General features: G+C 40.9%; 1 protein-coding gene across 1 annotated transcript in view; it reads right to left on the reverse strand.

Annotated features, from left to right (window-relative positions):
- Positions 1-24,949, reverse strand: part of LOC115119034 (protein phosphatase 1 regulatory subunit 14C-like) — a 98,501-nt gene that overhangs the window by 24,961 nt on the left and 48,591 nt on the right. Inside the window, exon 2 of the mRNA XM_065009424.1 lies at positions 7,688-7,771. Within this exon, the coding sequence (XP_064865496.1) occupies positions 7,688-7,771 (84 nt within the window). The remainder of the gene's footprint in view (positions 1-7,687; positions 7,772-24,949) is intronic.

The raw sequence follows: 24,949 nt of genomic DNA on the forward strand, positions 1-24,949 counted from the left end.
CCTGACCTAGTGAGATAATACATGGAGATTTAATATCCTGACCTAGTGAGATATACATGGAGGTTTAATATCCTGACCTAGTGAGATATACCTGATGGAGGAGGTTTAATATCCTGACCTAGCTAGTGAGATATACATGGAGGAGGTTTAATATCCTGACCTAGTGAGATATACATGGAGGTTTAATATCCTGACCTAGTGAGATATACATGGAGGAGGTTTAATACCTGACCTAGTGAGATATACATGGAGGAGGTTTAATATCCTGACCTAGTGAGATATACATGGAGGGTTTAATATCCTGACCTAGTGAGATATACATGGAGGTTTAATATCCTGACCTAGTGAGATATACATGGAGGAGGTTTAATATCCTGACCTAGTGAGATATACATGGAGGTTTAATATCCTGACCTAGTGAGATATACATGGAGGAGGTTTAATATCCTGACCTAGTGAGATATACATGGAGGTTTAATATCCTGACCTAGTGAGATATACATGGAGGAGGTTTAATATCCTGACCTAGTGAGATATACATGGAGGAGGTTTAATATCCTGACCTAGTGAGATATACATGGAGGAGGTTTAATATCCTGACCTAGTGAGATATACATTGGGACACTTCAACTATGACAGACAAAATGAGAAAAAAAATCCAGAAAATCACATTGTAGGATTTTTAATGAATTTATTACTGACAGAGGAGCCTCTTAAAGAAGAAGTTACAGGTCTGTGAGAGCCAGAAGTTCAAACAGGTGCCATTAATACAGGTAACGAGTGGAGGACAGAGGAGCCTCTTAAAGAAGAAGTTACAGGTCTGTGAGAGCCAGAAATCGTGCTTGTTTGTAGGTGACCAAATACTTATTTTCCACCATAATTTGCAAATAAATTCATAAAAAATCCTACAATATGATTTTCTGGATTTTTTCTCTCATTTTGTCTGTCATAGTTGAAGTGTACCTATGATGAAAATTACAGGCCTCTCATCTTTTTAAGTTGGAGAACTTGCACAATTGGTGGCTGACTAAATACTTTTTTGCCCCACTGTAAATAAATATATATATATATATATATATATATATATATATATACATATATATATATGTGTGTGTTTTTTAGTACCAGTCAAAAGTTTGGACACACCTACTCATTCAAGGGTTTTTTTTATTTTTACAATTTTCTACATTGTAGAATAATAGTGAAGACATCAAAAGTATGAAAATAACACAATATGGAATCATGTAGTAACCAAAAAAGTGTTAAATTAAAAAATACATTTTATATTTGAGATTCCTAAAAGTAGCCACCCTTCGCTCTTGATGATAGCTTTGCATACTCTTGGCATTCTCTCAGCCAGTTTCCTGAGGTAGTCACCTGGAATGCATTTCAATTAACCTCTTGGATATAGGGGGCGCTATTTTAATTTTTGGATGAAAAACGTTCCCGTTTTAAACAAGATATTTTGTCACGAACAGATGCTTGACTATGCATATAATTGACAGCTTTGGAAAGAAAACACTCCGACGTTTCCAAAACTGCAAAGATATTGTCTGTGAGTGCCACAGAACTGATGTTACAGGCGAAACCCAGATAAAAATCCAATCAGGAAGTGCCGCATTTTTTGAAACTGCCTCATGCCAATAACTCCTTATATGGCTGTGAAGGAGCTAGGAGTGAGCTTACGTTTTCCCCAAGGTGTGTACAGCATTGTGACGTCTTTTTAGGCATTTCCATTGGAGAATGGCTGTAAGAGACCATATAGGGCGAGTGGACGCATGGTGTCTCCCGGAGAAAATCTTGCGTAAAATACTGAGGTAGCCATTTTTCCAATCGTTTCTTATGAGAAACCAATTGCCTCGACGGATATATTATCGAATACATATGTTAAAAACACCTTGAGGATGGATCCTAAACAACGTTTGCCGTGTTTCTGTCGATATTATGGAGCAAATTTTGAAAAACGTTTGGCGTTATAGGTTAAGTATTTTTCGGTCGATTTCTCAGCCAAGCAGGATGAAGAACCGGGAGCTATTCCGCCTACAAAAATATTCTTTTTGGAAAAAACGAACATTTGCTATCTAACTGGGAGTCTCCTGAGTGAAAGCATCTGAAGTTCTTCAAAGGTAAATGATTTAATTTGGTTGCTTTTCTTATTTTCGTGAAAATGTTGCCTGCTGCCAGCAGAGCCTAGCATAGCATTATGCCTTGATAAACTTACACAAATGCTTGTCTAGCGTTGGCTGTAAAGCATATTTTGAAAATCTGAGATGTTGTTAACAAAAGGCTAAGCTTGTGTTTGAATATATTTATTTCATTTCATTTGCTGTGCTATGTTAAAAGTTACTTTGTGGAATTTCTTGCCCTATTTTGTAAAAGACCAAGTCCATATTATGTCAAGAGCTCAAATTAGCAGAGAGAAACTTCAGTCCACCATTACTTTAAGACATGAAGGTCAGTCAATTTCAAGAACTTTGAAAGTTTCTTCAAATGCAGTCGCAAAAACCATCAAGAGCTATGATGAAGCTGGCTCTCATGAGGACCGCCACAAAAATGAAAATACCAGAGTTCCCTTTGCTGCAGAGGATACGTTCATTAGAGTTATGAGCCTCAGAAATTGCAGCACAAATAAAAGCTACACGAGTTCAAGAAACAGACACATCTCAACATCAACTGTTCAGAGGAGACTGTGTGAATCAGGCCTTCAATGGTTGAATTGCTGCAAAGAAACCATTACTAAAGGACACCAATAATAAGAAGAGGCTTGCCTTGGCCAAGAAACACAAGCAATGTACATTAGACCGGTGGAAATCTGTCCTTTGCTCTGATGAGGCCAAATTGGAGATTTTTGGTTCCAACCGCCTGTCTTTGTGAGACGCGGTGTGAGTGAACGGATGATCTCTGCATGTGTATTTCCCACTGTGAAGCATGGAGGAGGAGGTGTTATGGTGTGGGGTGCTTTACTGGTGACAATGTCTAGGATGTATTTTGAACGCTACCACAGCATTCTACAGCGATATGCTGGCCTCCACAGTCACCAGACCTCAACCCAACTGAGATGGTTTGGGATGAGTCGGAACACAGAGTGAAGGAAAAGCAGCCAACATGAGCTCAGCATATATAGGAACTCGTTCAAGACTGTTGGAAAAGCATTCCAGGTGAAGCTGGTTGAGAGAATGCCAAGAATCAAATCAAATCAAAAATCAAATCAAATGTTATTTGTCACATACACATGGTTAGCAGATGTTAATGCGAGTGTAGCGAAATGCTTGTGCTTCTAGTTCCGACAATGCAGTGATAACCAACAAGTAATCTAACTAACAATTCCAAAACTACTGTCTTATACACAGTGTAAGGGGATAAAGAATATGTACATAAGGATATATGAATGAGTGATGGTACAGAGCAGCATACAGTAGATGGTATCGAGTACAGTATATACATATGAGATGAGAATGTAGACAAAGTAAACAAAGTGGCATAGTTAAAGTGGCTAGTGATACATGTATTACATAAGGATGCAGTCGATGATGTAGAGTACAGTATATACGTATGCATATGAGATGAATAATGTAGGGTAAGTAACATTATATAAGGTAGCATTGTTTAAAGTGGCTAGTGATATATTTACAACATTTCCCATCAATTCCCATTATTAAAGTGGCTGGAGTTGGGTCAGTGTCAATGACAGTGTGTTGGCAGCAGCCACTCAATGTTAGTGGTGGCTGTTTAACAGTCTGATGGCCTTGAGATAGAAGCTGTTTTTTTTGTTTTTTTTCAGTCTCTCGGTCCCAGCTTTGATGCACCTGTACTGACCTCGCCTTCTGGATGATAGCGGGGTGAACAGGCAGTGGTTGATGTCCTTGATGATCTTTATGGCCTTCCTGTAACATCGGGTGGTGTAGGTGTCCTGGAGGGCAGGTAGTTTTTGCATGCCGAGCTGTAGTCGATGAACAGCATTCTCACATAGGTATTGCTCTTGTCCAGGTGGGTTAGGGCAGTGTGCAGTGTGGTTGAGATTGCATCGTCTGTGGACCTATTTGGGCGGTAAGCAAATTGGAGTGGGTCTAGGGTGTCAGGTAGGGTGGAGGTGATATGGTCCTTGACTAGTCTCTCAAAGCACTTCATGATGACGGAAGTGAGTGCTACGGGGCGGTAGTCGTTTAGCTCAGTTACCTTAGCTTTCTTGGGAACCGGAACAATGGTGGCCCTCTTGAAGCATGTGGGAACAGCAGACTGGTATAGGGATTGATTGAATATGTCCGTAAACACACCGGCCAGCTAGTCTGCGCATGCTCTGAGGGCGCGGCTGGGGATGCCGTCTGGGCCTGCAGCCTTGCGAGGGTTAACACGTTTAAATGTCTTACTCACCTCGGCTGCAGTGAAGGAGAGACCGCATGTTTTCGTTGCAGGCCGTGTCAGTGGCACTGTATTGTCCTCAAAGCGGGCAAAAAAAGTTATTTAGTCTGCCTGGGAGCAAGACATCCTGGTCCGTGACTGGGCTGGGTTTCTTCTTGTAGTCCGTGATTGACTGTAGACCCTGCCACATGCCTCTTGTGTCTGAGCCGTTGAATTGAGATTCTACTTTGTCTCTGTACTGACGCTTAGCTTGTTTAATAGCCTTGCGGAGGGAATAGCTGCACTGTTTGTATTCGGTCATGTTGCCAGACACCTTGCCCTGATTAAAAGCAGTGGTTCGCGCTTTCAGTTTCACGCGAATGCTGCCATCAATCCACGGTTTCTGGTTAGGGAATGTTTTTATCGTTGCTATGGGAACGACATCTTCAACGCACGTTCTAATGAACTCGCACACCGAATCAGCGTATTCGTCAATATTTTTATCTGACGCAATACGAAACATGTCCCAGTCCACGTGATGTAAGCAGTCTTGGAGTGTGGAGTCAGCTTGGTCTGACCAGCATTGGACAGACCTCAGCGTGGGAGCCTCTTGTTTCAGTTTCTGCCTGTAGGCAGGGATCAACAAAATGGTGTCGTGGTCAGCTTTTCCGAAAGGGGGGCGGGGCAGGGCCTTATATGCGTCGCGGAAGTTAGAGTAACAATGATCCAAGGTTTTACCACCCCTGGTTGCGCAATCGATATGTTGATAAAATTTAGGGAGTCTTGTTTTCAGATTAGCTTTGTTAAAATCCCCAGCTACAATGAATGCAGCCTCCGGATAAATGGTTTCCAGTTTGCAAAGAGTTAAATAAAGTTCGTTCAGAGCCATCGATGTGTCTGCTTGGGGGGGGATATATACGGCTGTGATTATAATCGAAGAGAATTCTCTTGGAAGATAATGCGGTCTACATTTGATTGTGAGGAATTCTAAATCAGGTGAACAGAAGGATTTGAGTTCCTGTATGTTTCCTTCATCACACCATGTCTCGTTAGTCATGAGGCATACGCCCCCGCCGCTCTTCTTACCAGAAAGATGTTTGTTTCTGTCGGCGCGATGCGTGGAGAAACCCGTTGGCTGCACCGCATCGGATAGCGTCTTCCCAGTAAGCCATGTTTCCGTGAAGCAGAGAACTTTGCAGTCTCTGATGTCCCTCTGGAATGCTACCCTTGCTCGGATTTCATCAACCTTGTTGTCAAGAGACTGGACATTGGCAAGAAGAATGCTGGGGAGTGGTGCGCGATGTGCCCTTGTCCTGAGTCTGACCAGAAGACCGCTACGTTTCCCTCTTTTTCGGAGTCGTTTCCTTGGGTCGCTGCATGCGATCCATTCCGTTGTCCTGTTTGTAAGGCAGAACACAGGATCCGCGTCACGGAAAACATATTCTTGGTCGTACTGATGGTGAGTTGACGCTGATCTTATATTCAGTAGTTCTTCTCGACTGTATGTAATGAAACCTAAGATGACCTGGGGTACTAATGTAAGAAATAACACGTAAAATAACAAAAAACTGCATAGTTTCCTAGGAACGCGAAGCGAGGCGGCCATCTCTGTCGGCGCCGGAAGCAAAGCTGTGGGGTAACTTTACCTTCATTAATCTGATGACTGTTATTCAATTAATCCACTAGCTAGGTTTAACTGACTTCATTTAATCCACTAACTAGGTTTAATGTTACCCGATTAAAATAATAATGTAATCATGCAGAGGTTGTTTAAAGAGTTACCATCTCTTGAATTAAACTCTATCAAAATGTATCTATTATATACATTAATAAACCGTCATCTTATTAATCATAATCTCTTATCAGATCATCATTCTGAACAGTCGTAACCTCATGCATCTGCAAAAACCCTAGCCTTACTCATGATTCAGTACTACACCAATTGGTTTAACAACTGATTTACTAGCTAACTAAATAATAACATAGAATAACACTTACTACATGAGACAAAGGTCCCTAGTGGACTGACAAAATATGATGGCTTGTTACAACATAGATGGAGGGGGGGGTTCACTTATCGTTGAGACAGAATTATTCTCACAGTAACGGAAGTAGATTCCCCATGAACCCCCGGCTGTTTGGAGTAAGAAATCATGAATGCCTTCGATCGTTATCTATCTCCGTCGAAACCTCTTCTTGGAAACTATTTTGGCTGAGTCACCTGTAGGTGTAAGGTTCTGATTGTCCAGAAGAGGTCACAATGTCCATCTTAGTTGTCTGGTCTCCAGTGAGTGTCCATTCCTCAGAATAGCTACTTAACGTCCTCTCTCCACCTCGGGTAGATAGTCAAAGTTCCAAACCACTTTACACACACAGCTGCAGACTGGCAGTGTCTTGCTCTGGTAGGTGAGTTAATTTCTTCGTCGGCAATGCTTTATATGCACTCTCATCAAAGGGGACGGCTCCGTCCGACTGACATGCTCTCCGACCTCACTCAGGGCGTGGCTACTTACTTATGTACAGTTCATAGGATATTGATTCTCTTATCCCTCCTAAAATCACATTCATATCTCATCAAAAATACTTTAATCAGTGTTCAAACTGTGTTCACAACATATTGGATGGAGACTTGACAGATAAAGGGGTATCCTTTCCAAGTTACAGTATTTGATCAATACAGTTTTTAATGACATCACAAAATCAAAACCAATATTACATTTGTTTTCCATAGTTCCCCACTGACCGGTCCCCACATTCTTCATGTTATAATTATTTTTCCATTATCCATGTTTGGAAGTTAGTTAGTTGGGCAGGCAAAAATCTCTCTAGACTCTAGACTATTCCTTTGCTTGATACTAAAGGGTAAAGAGACAGCTCTCTCCTGCCTAAATTTACTACCAGGTGTAGAGGTGTCAAAAACCCCACAGTTCCCTCCACAGTTCCCCCCTTTACGGGTGAGAGAGCGTCGAGCTATTGTCAGCCATTTCCAAGCTGATCCATTGTGATCCTCACAGGACAGTCATGACAGCTGTCAACAAGGCAAAGGGTTGGCTAATTTGAAGAATCTAAAATATATATTTGATTTCTTTAAAACTTTTTTGGTTACTACATTATTCCAAATGTGTTATTTTATAGTGTTGATGTCTTCACTATTATTCTACAATGTAGAAAATAGTTTTTTTTAAATAAAGAAAAACCCTTGAATGAGTAAGTGTGTCCAAACTTTTGACTGTGTATATTTACAAAATAAATATATGGGGGGTTGGAAATGATGCAGAAAATTGCATCAGAATTCAAGCTGATCTACCCCTCCCCCCGCCCAAAATATTAATAAATAAATACAATTTACCTGTAGTTTGACAGCTCTCTCATCTTCACTGTTGACTTCCAGCAGGTCATCAATATCTATCTCTACCTCCGGCATCTCCTCTTCCTGCAACACAAGACACACACACACAGTCAGTGATACACACACCAGAAAGTATTACATATGGAGATCAAGCACGACAATGGGCTACAGGACGTCGTCACGGCATCTCTGTTCATTCACATTGTGTTCCTTGTCCGTAGCTTCATGCCTGCTCATACCAGAACCCCCACTGCCACCATGGGGTACTACTCTGTTCAAAACTCTGACATCAGAAAACCACTTGCCCACACCATCTGCCCGGGAACAGTTGAAACGGATTCATCCGTGAAGGGCACACTTCTCCAGTATGTGCAGAAATTCGTTGGTTGTGTAAACCCAGCTTGTTTTAGCTTGTTGTAGCCAGCCTGTTGCTAGCTAGCATCACTGGTAAACACATGGATGTAATGTTAGCTAGCAAGCTAAGGATGTTGGGTAATGCACTGATAAACACCATATAGCATGTCACTTATTTAGGATAGTTTGGCAGATTTCTGATGAAGTTGTAGACATGTTCCCATTAGTCGGTCCGTACTTCAGCATGTTTCCAAAGCACCTATCAATACGTTGTAACGTTGGGTCAGCTAAATGTGCAGCATCAGATTTATATGTCTAAATTACATTGTCTTCATTTTGGCAGATTAACTCACGTTTGTTTCTGAACATTAACTTTTGTTTTGCTCCTTTTATCTTCTCAGGAATGCAGACAACAACCCATACTATTCTGTTCCATAAAGACAGCCAGACAACAACCCATACTATTCTGTTCCATAAAGAAGACAGACAACAACCCATACTATTCTGTTCCATAAAGAAGACAGACAACAACCCATACTATTCTGTTCCATAAAGAAGACAGACAGACAACAACCCATACTATTATGTTCCATAAAGACAGCCAGACAACAACCCATACTATTCTGTTCCATAAAGAAGTCAGACAACAACCCATACTATTCTGTTCCATAAAGAAGACAGACAACAACCCATACTATTCTGTTCCATAAAGAAGACAGACAGACAACAACCCATACTATTCTGTTCCATAAAGACAGCCAGACAACAACCCATACTATTCTGTTCCATAAAGAAGTCAGACAACAACCCATACTATTCTGTTCCATAAAGAAGACAGACAACAACCCATACTATTCTGTTCCATAAAGACAGACAGACAACAACCCATACTATTCTGTTCCATAAAGACAGCCAGACAACAACCCATACTATTCTGCTCCATAAAGACAGACAGACAACAACCCATACTATTCTGTTCCATAAAGAAGTCAGCCAGACAACAACCCATACTATTCTGTTCCATAAAGTAGACAGACAACAACCCATACTATTCTGTTCCATAAAGAAGACAGACAGACAACAACCCATACTATTCTGTTCCATAAAGAAGACAGACAACAACCCATACTATTCTGTTCCATAAAGACGACAGACAACAACCCATACTATTCTGTTCCATAAAGAAGACAGACAGACAACAACCCATACTATTCTGTTCCATAAAGAAGACAGACAACAACCCATACTATTCTGTTCCATAAAGACAACAACCCATACTATTCTGTTCCATAAAGAAGACAGACAACAACCCACACTATTCGGTTCCATAAAGAAGACAGAGAACAACCCATACTATTCTGTTCCATAAAGAAGACAGCCAGACAACAACCCATCAATTCTGTTCCATAAAGACAGCCAGACAACAACCCATACTATTCTGTTCCATAAAGAAGACAGACAACAACCCATAATATTCTGTTCCATAAAGACGACAGACAACAACCCATACTATTCTGTTCCATAAAGAAGACAGACAACAACCCATACTATTCTGTTCCATAAAGAAGTCAGACAACAACCCATACTATTCTGTTCCATAAAGACAGACAACAACCCATACTATTCTGTTCCATAAAGAAGACAGACAACAACCCATACTATTCTGTTCCATAAAGAACAGACAGACAACAACCCATACTATTCTGTTCCATAAAGACAGACAACAACCCATACTATTCTGTTCCATAAAGAAGTCAGGCAGACAACAACCCACACTATTCTGTTCCATAAAGAAGACAGACAACAACCCATTCTATTCTGTTCCATAAAGAAGACAGCCAGACAACAACCCATACTATTCTGTTCCATTAAGAAGACAGCCAACAACCCATACTATTCTGTTCCATAAAGACAGCCAGACAACAACCCATACTATTCTGTTCCATAAAGAAGACAGCCAGACAACAACTCATACTATTCTGTTCTATAAAGAAGTCAGGCAGACAACAACCCACACTATTCTGTTCCATAAAGAAGACAGACAACAACCCATACTATTCTGTTCCATAAAGAAGACAGACAGACAACAACCCATACTATTCTGTTCCATAAAGACAGCCAGACAACAACCCATACCATTCTGTTCCATAAAGAAGTCAGACAACAACCCATACTATTCTGTTCCATAAAGAAGACAGACAACAACCCATACTATTCTGTTCCATAAAGACAGACAGACAACAACCCATACTATTCTGTTCCATAAAGACAGCCAGACAACAACCCATACTATTCTGCTCCATAAAGACAGACAGACAACAACCCATACTATTCTGTTCCATAAAGAAGTCAGCCAGACAACAACCCATACTATTCTGTTCCATAAAGTAGACAGACAACAACCCATACTATTCTGTTCCATAAAGAAGACAGACAGACAACAACCCATACTATTCTGTTCCATAAAGACAGCCAGACAACAACCCATACTATTCTGTTCCATAAAGAAGTCAGACAACAACCCATACTATTCTGTTCCATAAAGAAGACAGACAACAACCCATACTATTCTGTTCCATAAAGAAGACAGACAGACAACAACCCATACTATTCTGTTCCATAAAGACAGACAGACAACAACCCATACTATTCTGTTCCATAAAGACAGCCAGACAACAACCCATACTATTCTGTTCCATAAAGACAGACAGACAACAACCCATACTATTCTGTTCCATAAAGAAGTCAGCCAGACAACAACCCATACTATTCTGTTCCATAAAGAAGACAGACAACAACCCATACTATTCTGTTCCATAAAGAAGACAGACAACAACCCATACTATTCTGTTCCATAAAGAAGACAGACAACAACCCATACTATTCTGTTCCATAAAGACAGACAGACAACAACCCATACTATTCTGTTCCATAAAGACAGCCAGACAACAACCCATACTATTCTGTTCCATAAAGACAGACAGACAACAACCCATACTATTCTGTTCCATAAAGAAGTCAGCCAGACAACAACCCATACTATTCTGTTCCATAAAGAAGACAGACAACAACCCATACTATTCTGTTCCATAAAGAAGACAGACAACAACCCATACTATTCTGTTCCATAAAGAAGACAGACAACAACCCATACTATTCTGTTCCATAAAGACGACAGACAACAACCCATACTATTCTGTTCCATAAAGAAGACAGACAGACAACAACCCATACTATTCTGTTCCATAAAGAAGACAGACAACAACCCATACTATTCTGTTCCATAAAGAAGACAGACAACAACCCACACTATTCGGTTCCATAAAGAAGACAGAGAACAACCCATACTATTCTGTTCCATAAAGAAGTCAGCCAGACAACAACCCATACTATTCTGTTCCATAAAGAAGATAGACAACAACCCATACTATTCTGTTCCATAAAGACGACAGACAACAACCCATACTATTCTGTTCCATAAAGAAGACAGACAGACAACAACCCATACTATTCTGTTCCATAAAGAAGACAGACAACAACCCATACTATTCTGTTCCATAAGGACAGCCAGACAACAACCCATACTATTCTGTTCCATAAAGAAGACAGACAGACAACAACCCATACTATTATGTTCCATAAAGACAGCCAGACAACAACCCATACTATTCTGTTCCATAAAGAAGTCAGACAACAACCCATACTATTCTGTTCCATAAAGAAGACAGACAACAACCCATACTATTCTGTTCCATAAAGAAGACAGACAGACAACAACCCATACTATTCTGTTCCATAAAGACAGCCAGACAACAACCCATACTATTCTGTTCCATAAAGAAGTCAGACAACAACCCATACTATTCTGTTCCATAAAGAAGACAGACAACAACCCATACTATTCTGTTCCATAAAGACAGACAGACAACAACCCATACTATTCTGTTCCATAAAGACAGCCAGACAACAACCCATACTATTCTGCTCCATAAAGACAGACAGACAACAACCCATACTATTCTGTTCCATAAAGAAGTCAGCCAGACAACAACCCATACTATTCTGTTCCATAAAGTAGACAGACAACAACCCATACTATTCTGTTCCATAAAGAAGACAGACAGACAACAACCCATACTATTCTGTTCCATAAAGAAGACAGACAACAACCCATACTATTCTGTTCCATAAAGACGACAGACAACAACCCATACTATTCTGTTCCATAAAGAAGACAGACAGACAACAACCCATACTATTCTGTTCCATAAAGAAGACAGACAACAACCCATACTATTCTGTTCCATAAAGAATTCAGACAACAACCCATACTATTCTGTTCCATAAAGAAGACAGACAACAACCCACACTATTCGGTTCCATAAAGAAGACAGAGAACAACCCATACTATTCTGTTCCATAAAGAAGACAGCCAGACAACAACCCATACAATTCTGTTCCATAAAGACAGCCAGACAACAACCCATACTATTCTGTTCCATAAAGAAGACAGACAACAACCCATAATATTCTGTTCCATAAAGACGACAGACAACAACCCATACTATTCTGTTCCATAAAGAAGACAGACAACAACCCATACTATTCTGTTCCATAAAGAAGTCAGACAACAACCCATACTATTCTGTTCCATAAAGACAGACAACAACCCATACTATTCTGTTCCATAAAGAAGACAGACAACAACCCATACTATTCTGTTCCATAAAGACGACAGACAGACAACAACCCATACTATTCTGTTCCATAAAGACAGACAACAACCCATACTATTCTGTTCCATAAAGAAGTCAGGCAGACAACAACCCACACTATTCTGTTCCATAAAGAAGACAGACAACAACCCATTCTATTCTGTTCCATAAAGAAGACAGCCAGACAACAACCCATACTATTCTGTTCCATTAAGAAGACAGCCAACAACCCATACTATTCTGTTCCATAAAGACAGCCAGACAACAACCCATACTATTCTGTTCCATAAAGAAGACAGCCAGACAACAACTCATACTATTCTGTTCTATAAAGAAGTCAGGCAGACAACAACCCACACTATTCTGTTCCATAAAGAAGACAGACAACAACCCATACTATTCTGTTCCATAAAGAAGACAGACAGACAACAACCCATACTATTCTGTTCCATAAAGACAGCCAGACAACAACCCATACCATTCTGTTCCATAAAGAAGTCAGACAACAACCCATACTATTCTGTTCCATAAAGAAGACAGACAACAACCCATACTATTCTGTTCCATAAAGACAGACAGACAACAACCCATACTATTCTGTTCCATAAAGACAGCCAGACAACAACCCATACTATTCTGCTCCATAAAGACAGACAGACAACAACCCATACTATTCTGTTCCATAAAGAAGTCAGCCAGACAACAACCCATACTATTCTGTTCCATAAAGTAGACAGACAACAACCCATACTATTCTGTTCCATAAAGAAGACAGACAGACAACAACCCATACTATTCTGTTCCATAAAGACAGCCAGACAACAACCCATACTATTCTGTTCCATAAAGAAGTCAGACAACAACCCATACTATTCTGTTCCATAAAGAAGACAGACAACAACCCATACTATTCTGTTCCATAAAGAAGACAGACAGACAACAACCCATACTATTCTGTTCCATAAAGACAGACAGACAACAACCCATACTATTCTGTTCCATAAAGACAGCCAGACAACAACCCATACTATTCTGTTCCATAAAGACAGACAGACAACAACCCATACTATTCTGTTCCATAAAGAAGTCAGCCAGACAACAACCCATACTATTCTGTTCCATAAAGAAGACAGACAACAACCCATACTATTCTGTTCCATAAAGAAGACAGACAACAACCCATACTATTCTGTTCCATAAAGAAGACAGACAACAACCCATACTATTCTGTTCCATAAAGACAGACAGACAACAACCCATACTATTCTGTTCCATAAAGACAGCCAGACAACAACCCATACTATTCTGTTCCATAAAGACAGACAGACAACAACCCATACTATTCTGTTCCATAAAGAAGTCAGCCAGACAACAACCCATACTATTCTGTTCCATAAAGAAGACAGACAACAACCCATACTATTCTGTTCCATAAAGAAGACAGACAACAACCCATACTATTCTGTTCCATAAAGAAGACAGACAACAACCCATACTATTCTGTTCCATAAAGACGACAGACAACAACCCATACTATTCTGTTCCATAAAGAAGACAGACAGACAACAACCCATACTATTCTGTTCCATAAAGAAGACAGACAACAACCCATACTATTCTGTTCCATAAAGAAGACAGACAACAACCCACACTATTCGGTTCCATAAAGAAGACAGAGAACAACCCATACTATTCTGTTCCATAAAGAAGTCAGCCAGACAACAACCCATACTATTCTGTTCCATAAAGAAGATAGACAACAACCCATACTATTCTGTTCCATAAAGACGACAGACAACAACCCATACTATTCTGTTCCATAAAGAAGACAGACAGACAACAACCCATACTATTCTGTTCCATAAAGAAGACAGACAACAACCCATACTATTCTGTTCCATAAAGAATTCAGACAACAACCCATACTATTCTGTTCCATAAAGAAGACAGACAACAACCCACACTATTCGGTTCCATAAAGAAGACAGAGAACAACCCATACTATTCTGTTCCATAAAGAAGACAGCCAGACAACAACCCATACAATTCTGTTCCATAAAGACAGCCAGACAACAACCCATACTATTCTGTTCCATAAAGAAGACAGACAACAACCCATAATATTCTGTTCCATAAAGACGACAGACAACAACCCATACTATTCTGTTCCATAAAGAAGACAGACAACAACCCATACTATTCTGTTCCATAAAGAAGTCAGACAACAACCCATACTATTCTGTTCCATAAAGACAGACAACAACCCATACTATTCTGTTCCATAAAGAAGACAGACAACAACCCATACTATTCTGTTCCATAAAGACGACAGACAGACAACAACCCATACTATTCTGTTCCATAAAGACAGACAACAACCCATACTATTCTGTTCCATAAAGAAGTCAGGCAGACAACAACCCACACTATTCTGTTCCATAAAGAAGACAGACAACAACCCATTCTATTCTGTTCCATAAAGAAGACAGCCAGAGAACAACCCATACTATTCTGTTCCATTAAGAAGACAGCCAACAACCCATACTATTCTGTTCCATAAAGACAGCCAGACAACAACCCATACTATTCTGTTCCATAAAGAAGACAGCCAGACAACAACTCATACTATTCTGTTCCATAAAGAAGTCAGGCAGACAACAACCCACACTATTCTGTTCCATAAAGAAGACAGACAACAACCCATACTATTCTGTTCCATAAAGAAGACAGCCAGACAACAACCCATACTATTCTGTTCCATAAAGAAGACAGACAACAACCCATACTATTCTGTTCCATAAGGACAGCCAGACAACAACCCATACTATTCTGTTCCATAAAGACAGACAGACAACAACCCATACTATTCTGTTCCATAAAGAAGTCAGGCAGACAACAACCCATACTATTCTATTCCATAAAGAAGTCAGGCAGACAACAACCCATACTATTCTGTTCCATAAAGACGACAGACAGACAACAACCCATACTATTCTGTTCCATAAAGAAGACAGACAACAACCCACACTATTCTGTTCCATAAAGAAGACAGACAACAACCCATACTATTCTGTTCCATAAAGAAGACAGCCAGACAACAACCCATACTATTCTGTTCCATAAAGACAGCCAGACAACAACCCATACTATTCTGTTCCATAAAGAAGTCAGGCAAACAACAACCCATACTATTCTGTTCCATAAAGAAGTCAGGCAGACAACAACCCATACTATTCTGTTCCATAAAGAAGACAGCCAGACAACAACCCATACAATTCTGTTCCATAAAGACAGCCAGACAACAACCCATACTATTCTGTTCCATAAAGAAGACAGCCAGACAACAACCCATACTATTCTGTTCCATAAGGACAGACAACAACCCACACTATTCTGTTCCATAAAGACAGCCAGACAACAACCCATACTATTATTTTCCATAAAGACAGCCAGACAACAACCCATACTATTCTGTTCCATAAAGACAGCCAGACAACAACCCATACTATTCTGTTCCATAAAGAAGTCAGGTAAACAACAACCCATACTATTCTGTTCCATAAAGTCAGCCAGACAACAACCCATACTATTCTGTTCCATAAAGAAGACAGACAGAAAACAACCCAAATTATTCTGTTCCATAAAGAAGACAGACAACAACCCATACTATTCTGTTCCATAAAGAAGACAGACAACAACCCATACTATTCTGTTCCATAAAGAAGACAGACAACAGCCCATACTATTCTGGTCCATAAAGACAGACAACAACCCATACTATTCTGTTCCATAAAGAAGACAGACAGACAACAACCCATACTATTCTGTTCCATAAAGAAGACAGACAACAACCCATACTATTCTGTTCCATAAAGAATTCAGACAACAACCCATACTATTCTGTTCCATAAAGAAGACAGACAACAACCCACACTATTCGGTTCCATAAAGAAGACAGAGAACAACCCATACTATTCTGTTCCATAAAGAAGTCAGCCAGACAACAACCCATACTATTCTGTTCCATAAAGAAGACAGACAACAACCCATACTATTCTGTTCCATAAATACAGCCAGACAACAACCCATACTATTCTGTTCCATAAAGAAGACAGACAACAACCCATACTATTCTGTTCCATAAAGAAGACAGACAACAACCCATAATATTCTGTTCCATAAAGACGACAGACAACAACCCATACTATTCTGTTCCATAAAGAAGACAGACAACAACCCATACTATTCTGTTCCATAAAGAAGTCAGACAACAACCCATACTATTCTGTTCCATAAAGACAGACAACAACCCATACTATTCTGTTCCATAAAGAAGACAGACAACAACCCATACTATTCTGTTCCATAAAGACGACAGACAGACAACAACCCATACTATTCTGTTCCATAAAGACAGACAACAACCCATACTATTCTGTTCCATAAAGAAGACAGACAGACAACAACCCATACTATTCTGTTCCATAAAGACAGACAACAACCCATACTATTCTGTTCCATAAAGAAGTCAGGCAGACAACAACCCACACTATTCTGTTCCATAAAGAAGACAGACAACAACCCATTCTATTCTGTTCCATTAAGAAGACAGCCAACAACCCATACTATTCTGTTCCATAAAGAAGACAGCCAGACAACAACTCATACTATTCTGTTCCATAAAGAAGTCAGGCAGACAACAACCCACACTATTCTGTTCCATAAAGAAGACAGCCAGACAACAACCCATACTATTCTGTTCCATAGAGAAGACAGACAACAACCCATACTATTCTGTTCCATAAGGACAGCCAGACAACAACCCATACTATTCTGTTCCATAAAGACAGACAGACAACAACCCATACTATTCTGTTCCATAAAGAAGTCAGGCAAACAACAACCCATACTATTCTGTTCCATAAAGAAGTCAGGCAGACAACAACCCATACTATTCTGTTCCATAAAGAAGACAGCCAGACAACAACCCATACAATTCTGTTCCATAAAGACAGCCAGACAACAACCCATACTATTCTGTTCCATAAAGACAGCCAGACAACAACCCATACTATTCTGTTCCATAAAGAAGTCAGGTAAACAACAACCCATACTATTCTGTTCCATAAAGAAGACAGACAACAACCCATACTATTCTGTTCCATAAAGAAGACAGACAACAGCCCATACTATTCTGGTCCATAAAGACAGACAACAACCCATACTATTCTGTTCCATAAAGAAGACAGACAACAACCCATACTATTCTGTTCCATAAAGAAGTCAGGCAGAGTTGGTACCAAGATTGAACTGGGTCATCATTCCTCACTGGCCACCTGGGAATATTTACAAACTATGTTTGCACATAATGATTTCATTGTGTATTACATCATATTCTTAGCTAGGAATATGACTATTAGAATCAGCAATAATTCATCAACGGCACCATACAGGGTTCGATATGAAACACATTTTGGCTCAGTGAAGAGGAACTCTTGGGGTTCTATATTTGGTTCAGTGAAGAGGAACTCTTGGGGTCCTATATTTGGTTCAGTGAACAGGAACTCTTAGGGTTCTATATTTGGTTCAGTGAAGAGGAACTCTTAGGGTTCTATATTTGGCTCAGTGAAGAGGCCTCTTGGGGTTCTATATTTGGCTCAGTGAAGAGGAACTCTTGGGGTTCTATATTTGGTTCAGTGAAGAGGAACTCTTGGGGTTGTATATTTGTTTCAGTGAAGAGGAACTCTTAGGGTTCTATATTTGGTTCAGTGAAGAGGAACTCTTGGGGTTCTATATTTGGTTCAGTGAAGAGGAACTCTTGGGGTTCTATATTTGTTTCAGTGAAGAGGAACTCTTGGGGTTTTATATTTGGTTCAGTGAAGAGCAACTCTTGGGGTTCTATATTTGGTTCAGTGAAGAGGAATTCTTGGGGTTCTATATTTGGTTCAGTGAAGAGGAACTCTTGGGGTTCTATATTTGGTTCAGTGAAGAGGAACTCCTGGGGTTCTATATTTGGCTCAGCAAAGAGGAAATCTTAGGGTTCTATATTTGGTTCAGTGAAGAGGAACTCTTGGGGTTCTATATTTGTTTCAGCGAAGAGGAACTCTTAGGGTTCTATATTTGGTTCAGTGAAGAGGAACTCTTGGGGTTCTATATTTGTTTCAGTGAAGAGGAACTCTTGGGGTTTTATATTTGGTTCAGTGAAGAGCAACTCTTAGGGTTCTATATTTGGTTCAGTGAAGAGGAACTCTTGGGGTTCTATATTTGGCTCAGTGAAGAGGGACTCTTGGGGTTCTATATTTGGTTCAGTGAAGAGGAACTCTTGGGGTTTTATATTTGGTTCAGTGAAGAGGCCTCTTGGGGTTCTATATTTGGCTCAGTGAAGAGGAACCCTTGGGGTTCTATACTTGGTTCAGTGAAGAGGAACTCTTGGGGTTCTATATTTGTTTCAGTGAAGAGGAACTCTTAGGGTTCTATATTTGGTTCAGTGAAGAGGAACTCTTGGGGTTCTATATTTGGTTCAGTGAAGAGCAACTCTTGGGGTTCTATATTTGGTTCAGTGAAGAGGAACTCTTGGGGTTCTATATTTGGTTCAGTGAAGAGGAATTCTTGGGGTTCTATATTTGGTTCAGTGAAGAGGAACTCTTGGGGTTCTATATTTGGTTCAGTGAAGAGGAACTCTTGGGGTTCTATATTTGGTTCAGTGAAGAGGAACTCCTGGGGTTCTATATTTGGCTCAGCAAAGAGGAAATCTTAGGGTTCTATATTTGGTTCAGTGAAGAGGAACTCTTGGGGTTCTATATTTGTTTCAGCGAAGAGGAACTCTTAGGGTTCTATATTTGGTTCAGTGAAGAGGACCTCTTGGGGTTCTATATTTGGTTCAGTGAAGAGGTACTCTTTAGGTTTTATATTTGGTTCAGTGAAGAGGAACTCTTAGGGTTCTATATTTGGTTCAGTGAAGAGGAACACTTGGGGTTCTATATTTGGTTCAGTGAAGAGGAACTCTTGGGGTTTTATATTTGGTTCAGTGAAGAGGCCTCTTGGGGTTCTATATTTGGCTCAGTGAAGAGGAACCCTTGGGGTTCTATACTTGGTTCAGTGAAGAGGAACTCTTGGGGTTCTATATTTGTTTCAGTGAAGAGGAACTCTTAGGGTTCTATATTTGGTTCAATGAAGAGGAACTCTTAGGGTTCTATATTTGGCTCAGTGAAGAGGCCTCTTGGGTTTCTATATTTGTTTCAGTGAAGAGGAACTCTTAGGGTTCTATATTTGGTTCAGTGAAGAGGAACTCTTGGGGTTCTATATTTGGTTCAGTGAAGAGGAACTCTTGGGGTTTTATATTTGGTTCAGTGAAGAGGAACTCTTGGGGTTCTATATTTGGTTCAGTGAAGAGGAACTCTTGGGGTTCTATATTTGGCTCAGTGAAGAGGACCTCTTGGGGTTCTATATTTGGTTCAGTGAAGAGGTACTCTTGGGGTTCTATATTTGGCTCAGTGAAGAGGAACTCTTGGGGTTCTATATTTGGCTCAGTGAAGAGGAACTCTTGGGGTTCTATATTTGGTTCAGTGAAGAGGTACTCTTGGGGTTCTATATTTGGTTCAGTGAAGAGGAACTCTTAGGGTTCTATATTTGGTTCAGTGAAGAGGAACTCTTGGGGTTCTATATTTGGTTCAGTGAAGAGGAACTCTTGGGGTTCTATATTTGGTTCAGTGAAGAGGAACTCTTAGGGTTCTATATTTGGCTCAGTGAAGAGGAACTCTTAGGGTTCTATATTTGGTTCAGTGAAGAGGACCTCTTGGGGTTCTATATTTGGTTCAGTGAAGAGGAACTCTTAGGGTTCTATATTTGGTTCAGTGAAGAGGAACTCTTGGGGTTCTATATTTGTTTCAGTGAAGAGGAACTCTTAGGGTTCTATATTTGGTTCAGTGAAGAGGAAATCTTAGGGTTCTATATTTGGTTCAGTGAAGAGGAACTCTTGGGGTTCTATATTTGTTTCAGCGAAGAGGAACTCTTAGGGTTCTATATTTGGTTCATTGAAGAGGAACTCTTGGGGTTCTATATTTGGCTCAGCGAAGAGGAAAACTTAGGGTTCTATATTTGGTTCAGTGAAGAGGAACTCTTGGGGTTCTATATTTGTTTCAGCGAAGAGGAACTCTTAGGGTTCTATATTTGGTTCAGTGAAGGGGAACTCTTGGGGTTCTATATTTGGTTCAGTGAAGAGGAACTCTTGGGGTTCTATATTTGGTTCAGTGAAGAGGACCTCTTGGGGTTCTATATTTGGTTCAGTGAAGAGGAACTCTTGGGGTTCTATATTTGGTTCAGTGAAGAGGAACTCTTGGGGTTCTATATTTGGCTCAGTGAAGAGGAACTCTTGGGGTTCTATATTTGGTTCAGTGAAGAGGAACTCTTAGGGTTCTATATTTGGTTCAGTGAAGAGGAACTCTTGGGGTTCTATATTTGGTTCAGTGAAGAGGAACTCTTGGGGTTCTATATTTGGTTCAGTGAAGAGGAACTCTTGGGGTTCTATATTTGTTTCAGCGAAGAGGAACTCTTAGGGTTCTATATTTGGTTCAGTGAAGAGGAACTCTTGGTGTTCTATATTTGGTTCAGTGAAGAGGTACTCTTGGGGTTTTATATTTGGTTCAGTGAAGAGGAACTCTTAGGGTTCTATATTTGGTTCAGTGAAGAGGAACTCTTGGGGTTCTATATTTGGTTCAGTGAAGAGGAACTCTTGGGGTTCTATATTTGGTTCAGTGAAGAGGAACTCTTGGGGTTCTATATTTGGTTCAGTGAAGAGGAAATCTTGGGGTTTTATATTTGGTTCAGTGAAGAGGCCTCTTGGGGTTCTATATTTGGCTCAGTGAAGAGGAACTCTTGGGGTTCTATACTTGGTTCAGTGAAGAGGAACTCTTGGGGTTCTATATTTGTTTCAGTGAAGAGGAACTCTTATGGTTCTATATTTGGTTCAGTGAAGAGGAACTCTTAGGGTTCTATATTTGGCTCAGTGAAGAGGGACTCTTGGGGTTTTATATTTGGTTCAGTGAAGAGGAACTCTTGGGGTTCTATATTTGGTTCAGTGAAGAGGAACTCTTGGGGTTTTATATTTGGTTCAGTGAAGAGGAACTCTTAGGGTTCTATATTTGGCTCAGTGAATAGGGACTCTTGGGGTTCTATATTTGGTTCAGTTCAGTGAAGAAGAACCCCTAGGGTATATGAAGCAAGCGATAGAACATTCTTGCAACCAAAACGGGTGCACGTGCACAGTCCTGCAACATGTATGATATAGAACACACAGCAGAATGAGAGAGAGATAAGTGGGTCATGGTGATGATATGAGGTCTGTGGGGCTGAGGACATGATGATGATGATGAGGAGGAGTAACAGGAGGAGGAGGAGTGGGCGTCGGGAAATGTCAAAGCTCAGCCCTCTAATCTGCTGCGCAACAAGGTGAGAGAGAAGGGAAGGTCCCTCCCCCATTGAGACAGAGAGAGTGGTAGAGGAAGGGAAAGGTTAAAGAGGAGAAAAGAGAGAAGCTCTCCCTCTCCCTCTCCTCTCCTCTCCTCACCTCTCCCTCTCCTCTCCTCTCGCCCTCCTCTCCCTCTCCCTCTCCTCTCATCTCGTTCCTCGCCCTCCTCTCCCTCTCCTCTCCTCTCCTCTCACCCTCCATCTCCCTCTCCCTCCCCTCCCTCTATATTCCCTAAATACATCCTGTAGCTGTAGAGCTCCTTAGATGGAGGAAGGGACACGGTGAGCTGTGGAATGAAGAAACAGCTAAGTGAATCACACTGAACAGGCTTAAAGAACAGTGAAGGGATACAGTGAATTGTGGAATGAAGACACAGCTAACAGCTAAGAACAGAAAGAAGGCTGTGCATCTTTAAGATAATGGTGCTAATGTTTAAAACCCATAAAATAATGATGTTAATGTTTATAACCCATTCAGAAGTCTTAAACAAGCATATTGACTGGCTGGCCTGACTGGCAGGTCTCTCTCTAGTGATGTCTCTAGTAAAGGGTCCTACCTGGCCTGACAATACACATTCTCTCTAGTGATGTCTCTAGTAAAGGGTCCTAGCTGGCCTGACAATACACATTCTCTCTCTAGTGATGTCTCTAGTAAAGGGTCCTAGCTGGCCTGACAATACACATTCTCTCTAGTGATGTCTCTAGTAAAGGGTCCTAGCTGGCCTGACAATACACATTCTCTCTCTAGTGATGTCTCTAGTAAAGGGTCCTAGCTGGCCTGACAATACACATTCTCTCTCTAGTGATGTCTCTAGTAAAGGGTCCTAGCTGGCCTGACAATACACATTCTCTCTAGTGATGTCTCTAGTAAAGGGTCCTAGCTGGCCTGACAATACACATTCTCTCTCTAGTGATGTCTCTCGTAAAGGGTTGTATCTTCCTGGTCTCTCTGGGGAAGAATAGGACAATTTGAGGAGAGAGGAAGGGAGAGAGAGAGAACGCGAGACAGAGAGGGAGGGTGAGAGAGGGCGAGAGAGAGAGAGAGAGAGAGAGAGAGAGAGAGAGAGAGAGAGAGAGAGAGAGACAGAGAGGGAGGGAGGGTGAGAGAGGGCGAGAGCGAGAGAGAGAGAGAGAGAGAGAGGGAAAGAAAGAGAACGCGAGACAGAGAGGGAGGGTGAGAGAGGGCGAGAGAGAGAGAGAGAGAGAGAGAGAGAGAGAGAGAGAGAGAGAGAGAGGAGTCTAAACAACCTCTGACCTTTTCTCCTTGTTTTAAGTCAGATATCTGGCACTGGGCCAGCTGTGTGTTGTAATGTACACACTTGTCTGTGTATGTTTTGAATCTATTCCAGTCAGCATCTAGCAGTATCTAGCTATCCATCTATAATTGGGGACAGATTGTAGTGGCTGAGCCGTTGTTGCTCCTAGACCTTTCTGATTGTAGTGGCTGAGCCGTTGTTGCTCCTAGACCTTTCCGCTTCACAAAATCAGCACTTACGGTTGACCGGGGGAAGCTTGAGCAAATTTGACGAACCGACTAGTTGGAAAGGTGTGCATCCTGTGACGGTGCCATGTTGAAAGTCACTGAGCTCTTCAGTACGGGGTCATTCTACTGCCAATGTTTGTCTATGGAGATCGCATGGCGGTGCGCTTGATTTTTATACACCCGTCAGCAACGAAATAGCCCGAATCCACTAATTTGAAGGGGTGTCCACATACTTTGGGCCAAGTAGTGTATCGTGCGTGAATCTAAGTTTACTTCGATGTGATCGTTTTTTAGGTTAATATTTGTGCATAAAAAAAAGTGTTTCGACCTGCCATTTCCCCTCATAGTTAATTTTACCGACACAAAAAGATCACCACCAATGTTGAATGAACAAATGATCTGTCAACATTTAGAAAAAATAGCACCAGAACCGTCCTGTTTCCATCACAGCTGCCAATGTTTGTCTATGGAGATCGCATGGCGGTGCGCTTGATATTTATACACCAGAACCGTCCTGTTTCCATCACAGCTGTCATGACTATTTTGTTTATACGGTGTGATGTGAAAATGAATGAATGGAAACATGGTTTGTTTTCTACAGCGGCTGGTAAATAAATAAATCACACAGAGGAAGACTAGGAGGAAAAACAACTCCCCCCTCAGCCAGGAGAAAAACCCTTTACTTAGCTACTGGGGGGGGGGGGGTTTAAAACAGCCGTTATCATTTATGGTGTTTCGATGAGCTCGTTCCCCTCAGGCCTAACCTGTCAGTCAGTCAGTCTGGGGAACCTGCAGGGGCCTAATGATCAATGACAATCTGTTCAATGATGGATGGAAAGTGCACATATGATGACTGGTAGTCTGACCTAGAACTCCTGTAATCATTAGTGCATTACTAAGAATGTGTTTATATGTGGCCTGTCTGTCCATGGTAATAATGTAGCCTGTCTGTCCATGGTAATAATGTAGCCTGTCTGTCCATGGTAATAATGTAGCCTGTCTGTCCATGGTAATAATGTAGCCTGTCTGTCCATGGTAATAATGTAGCCTGTCTGTCCATGGTAATAATGTAGCCATGGTAATAATGTAGCCTGTCTGTCCATGGTAATAATGTAGCCTGTCTGTCCATGGTAGTATGGTATGTAGCCTGTCTGTCCATGGTAATAATGTAGCCTGTCTGTCCATGGTAATAATGTAGCCTGTCTGTCCATGTCCATGGTAATAATGTAGCCTGTCTGTCCATGG

Source organism: Oncorhynchus nerka, linkage group LG24 (assembly GCF_034236695.1).
Source record: "Oncorhynchus nerka isolate Pitt River linkage group LG24, Oner_Uvic_2.0, whole genome shotgun sequence".
Lineage (NCBI taxonomy): Eukaryota > Metazoa > Chordata > Actinopteri > Salmoniformes > Salmonidae > Oncorhynchus > Oncorhynchus nerka.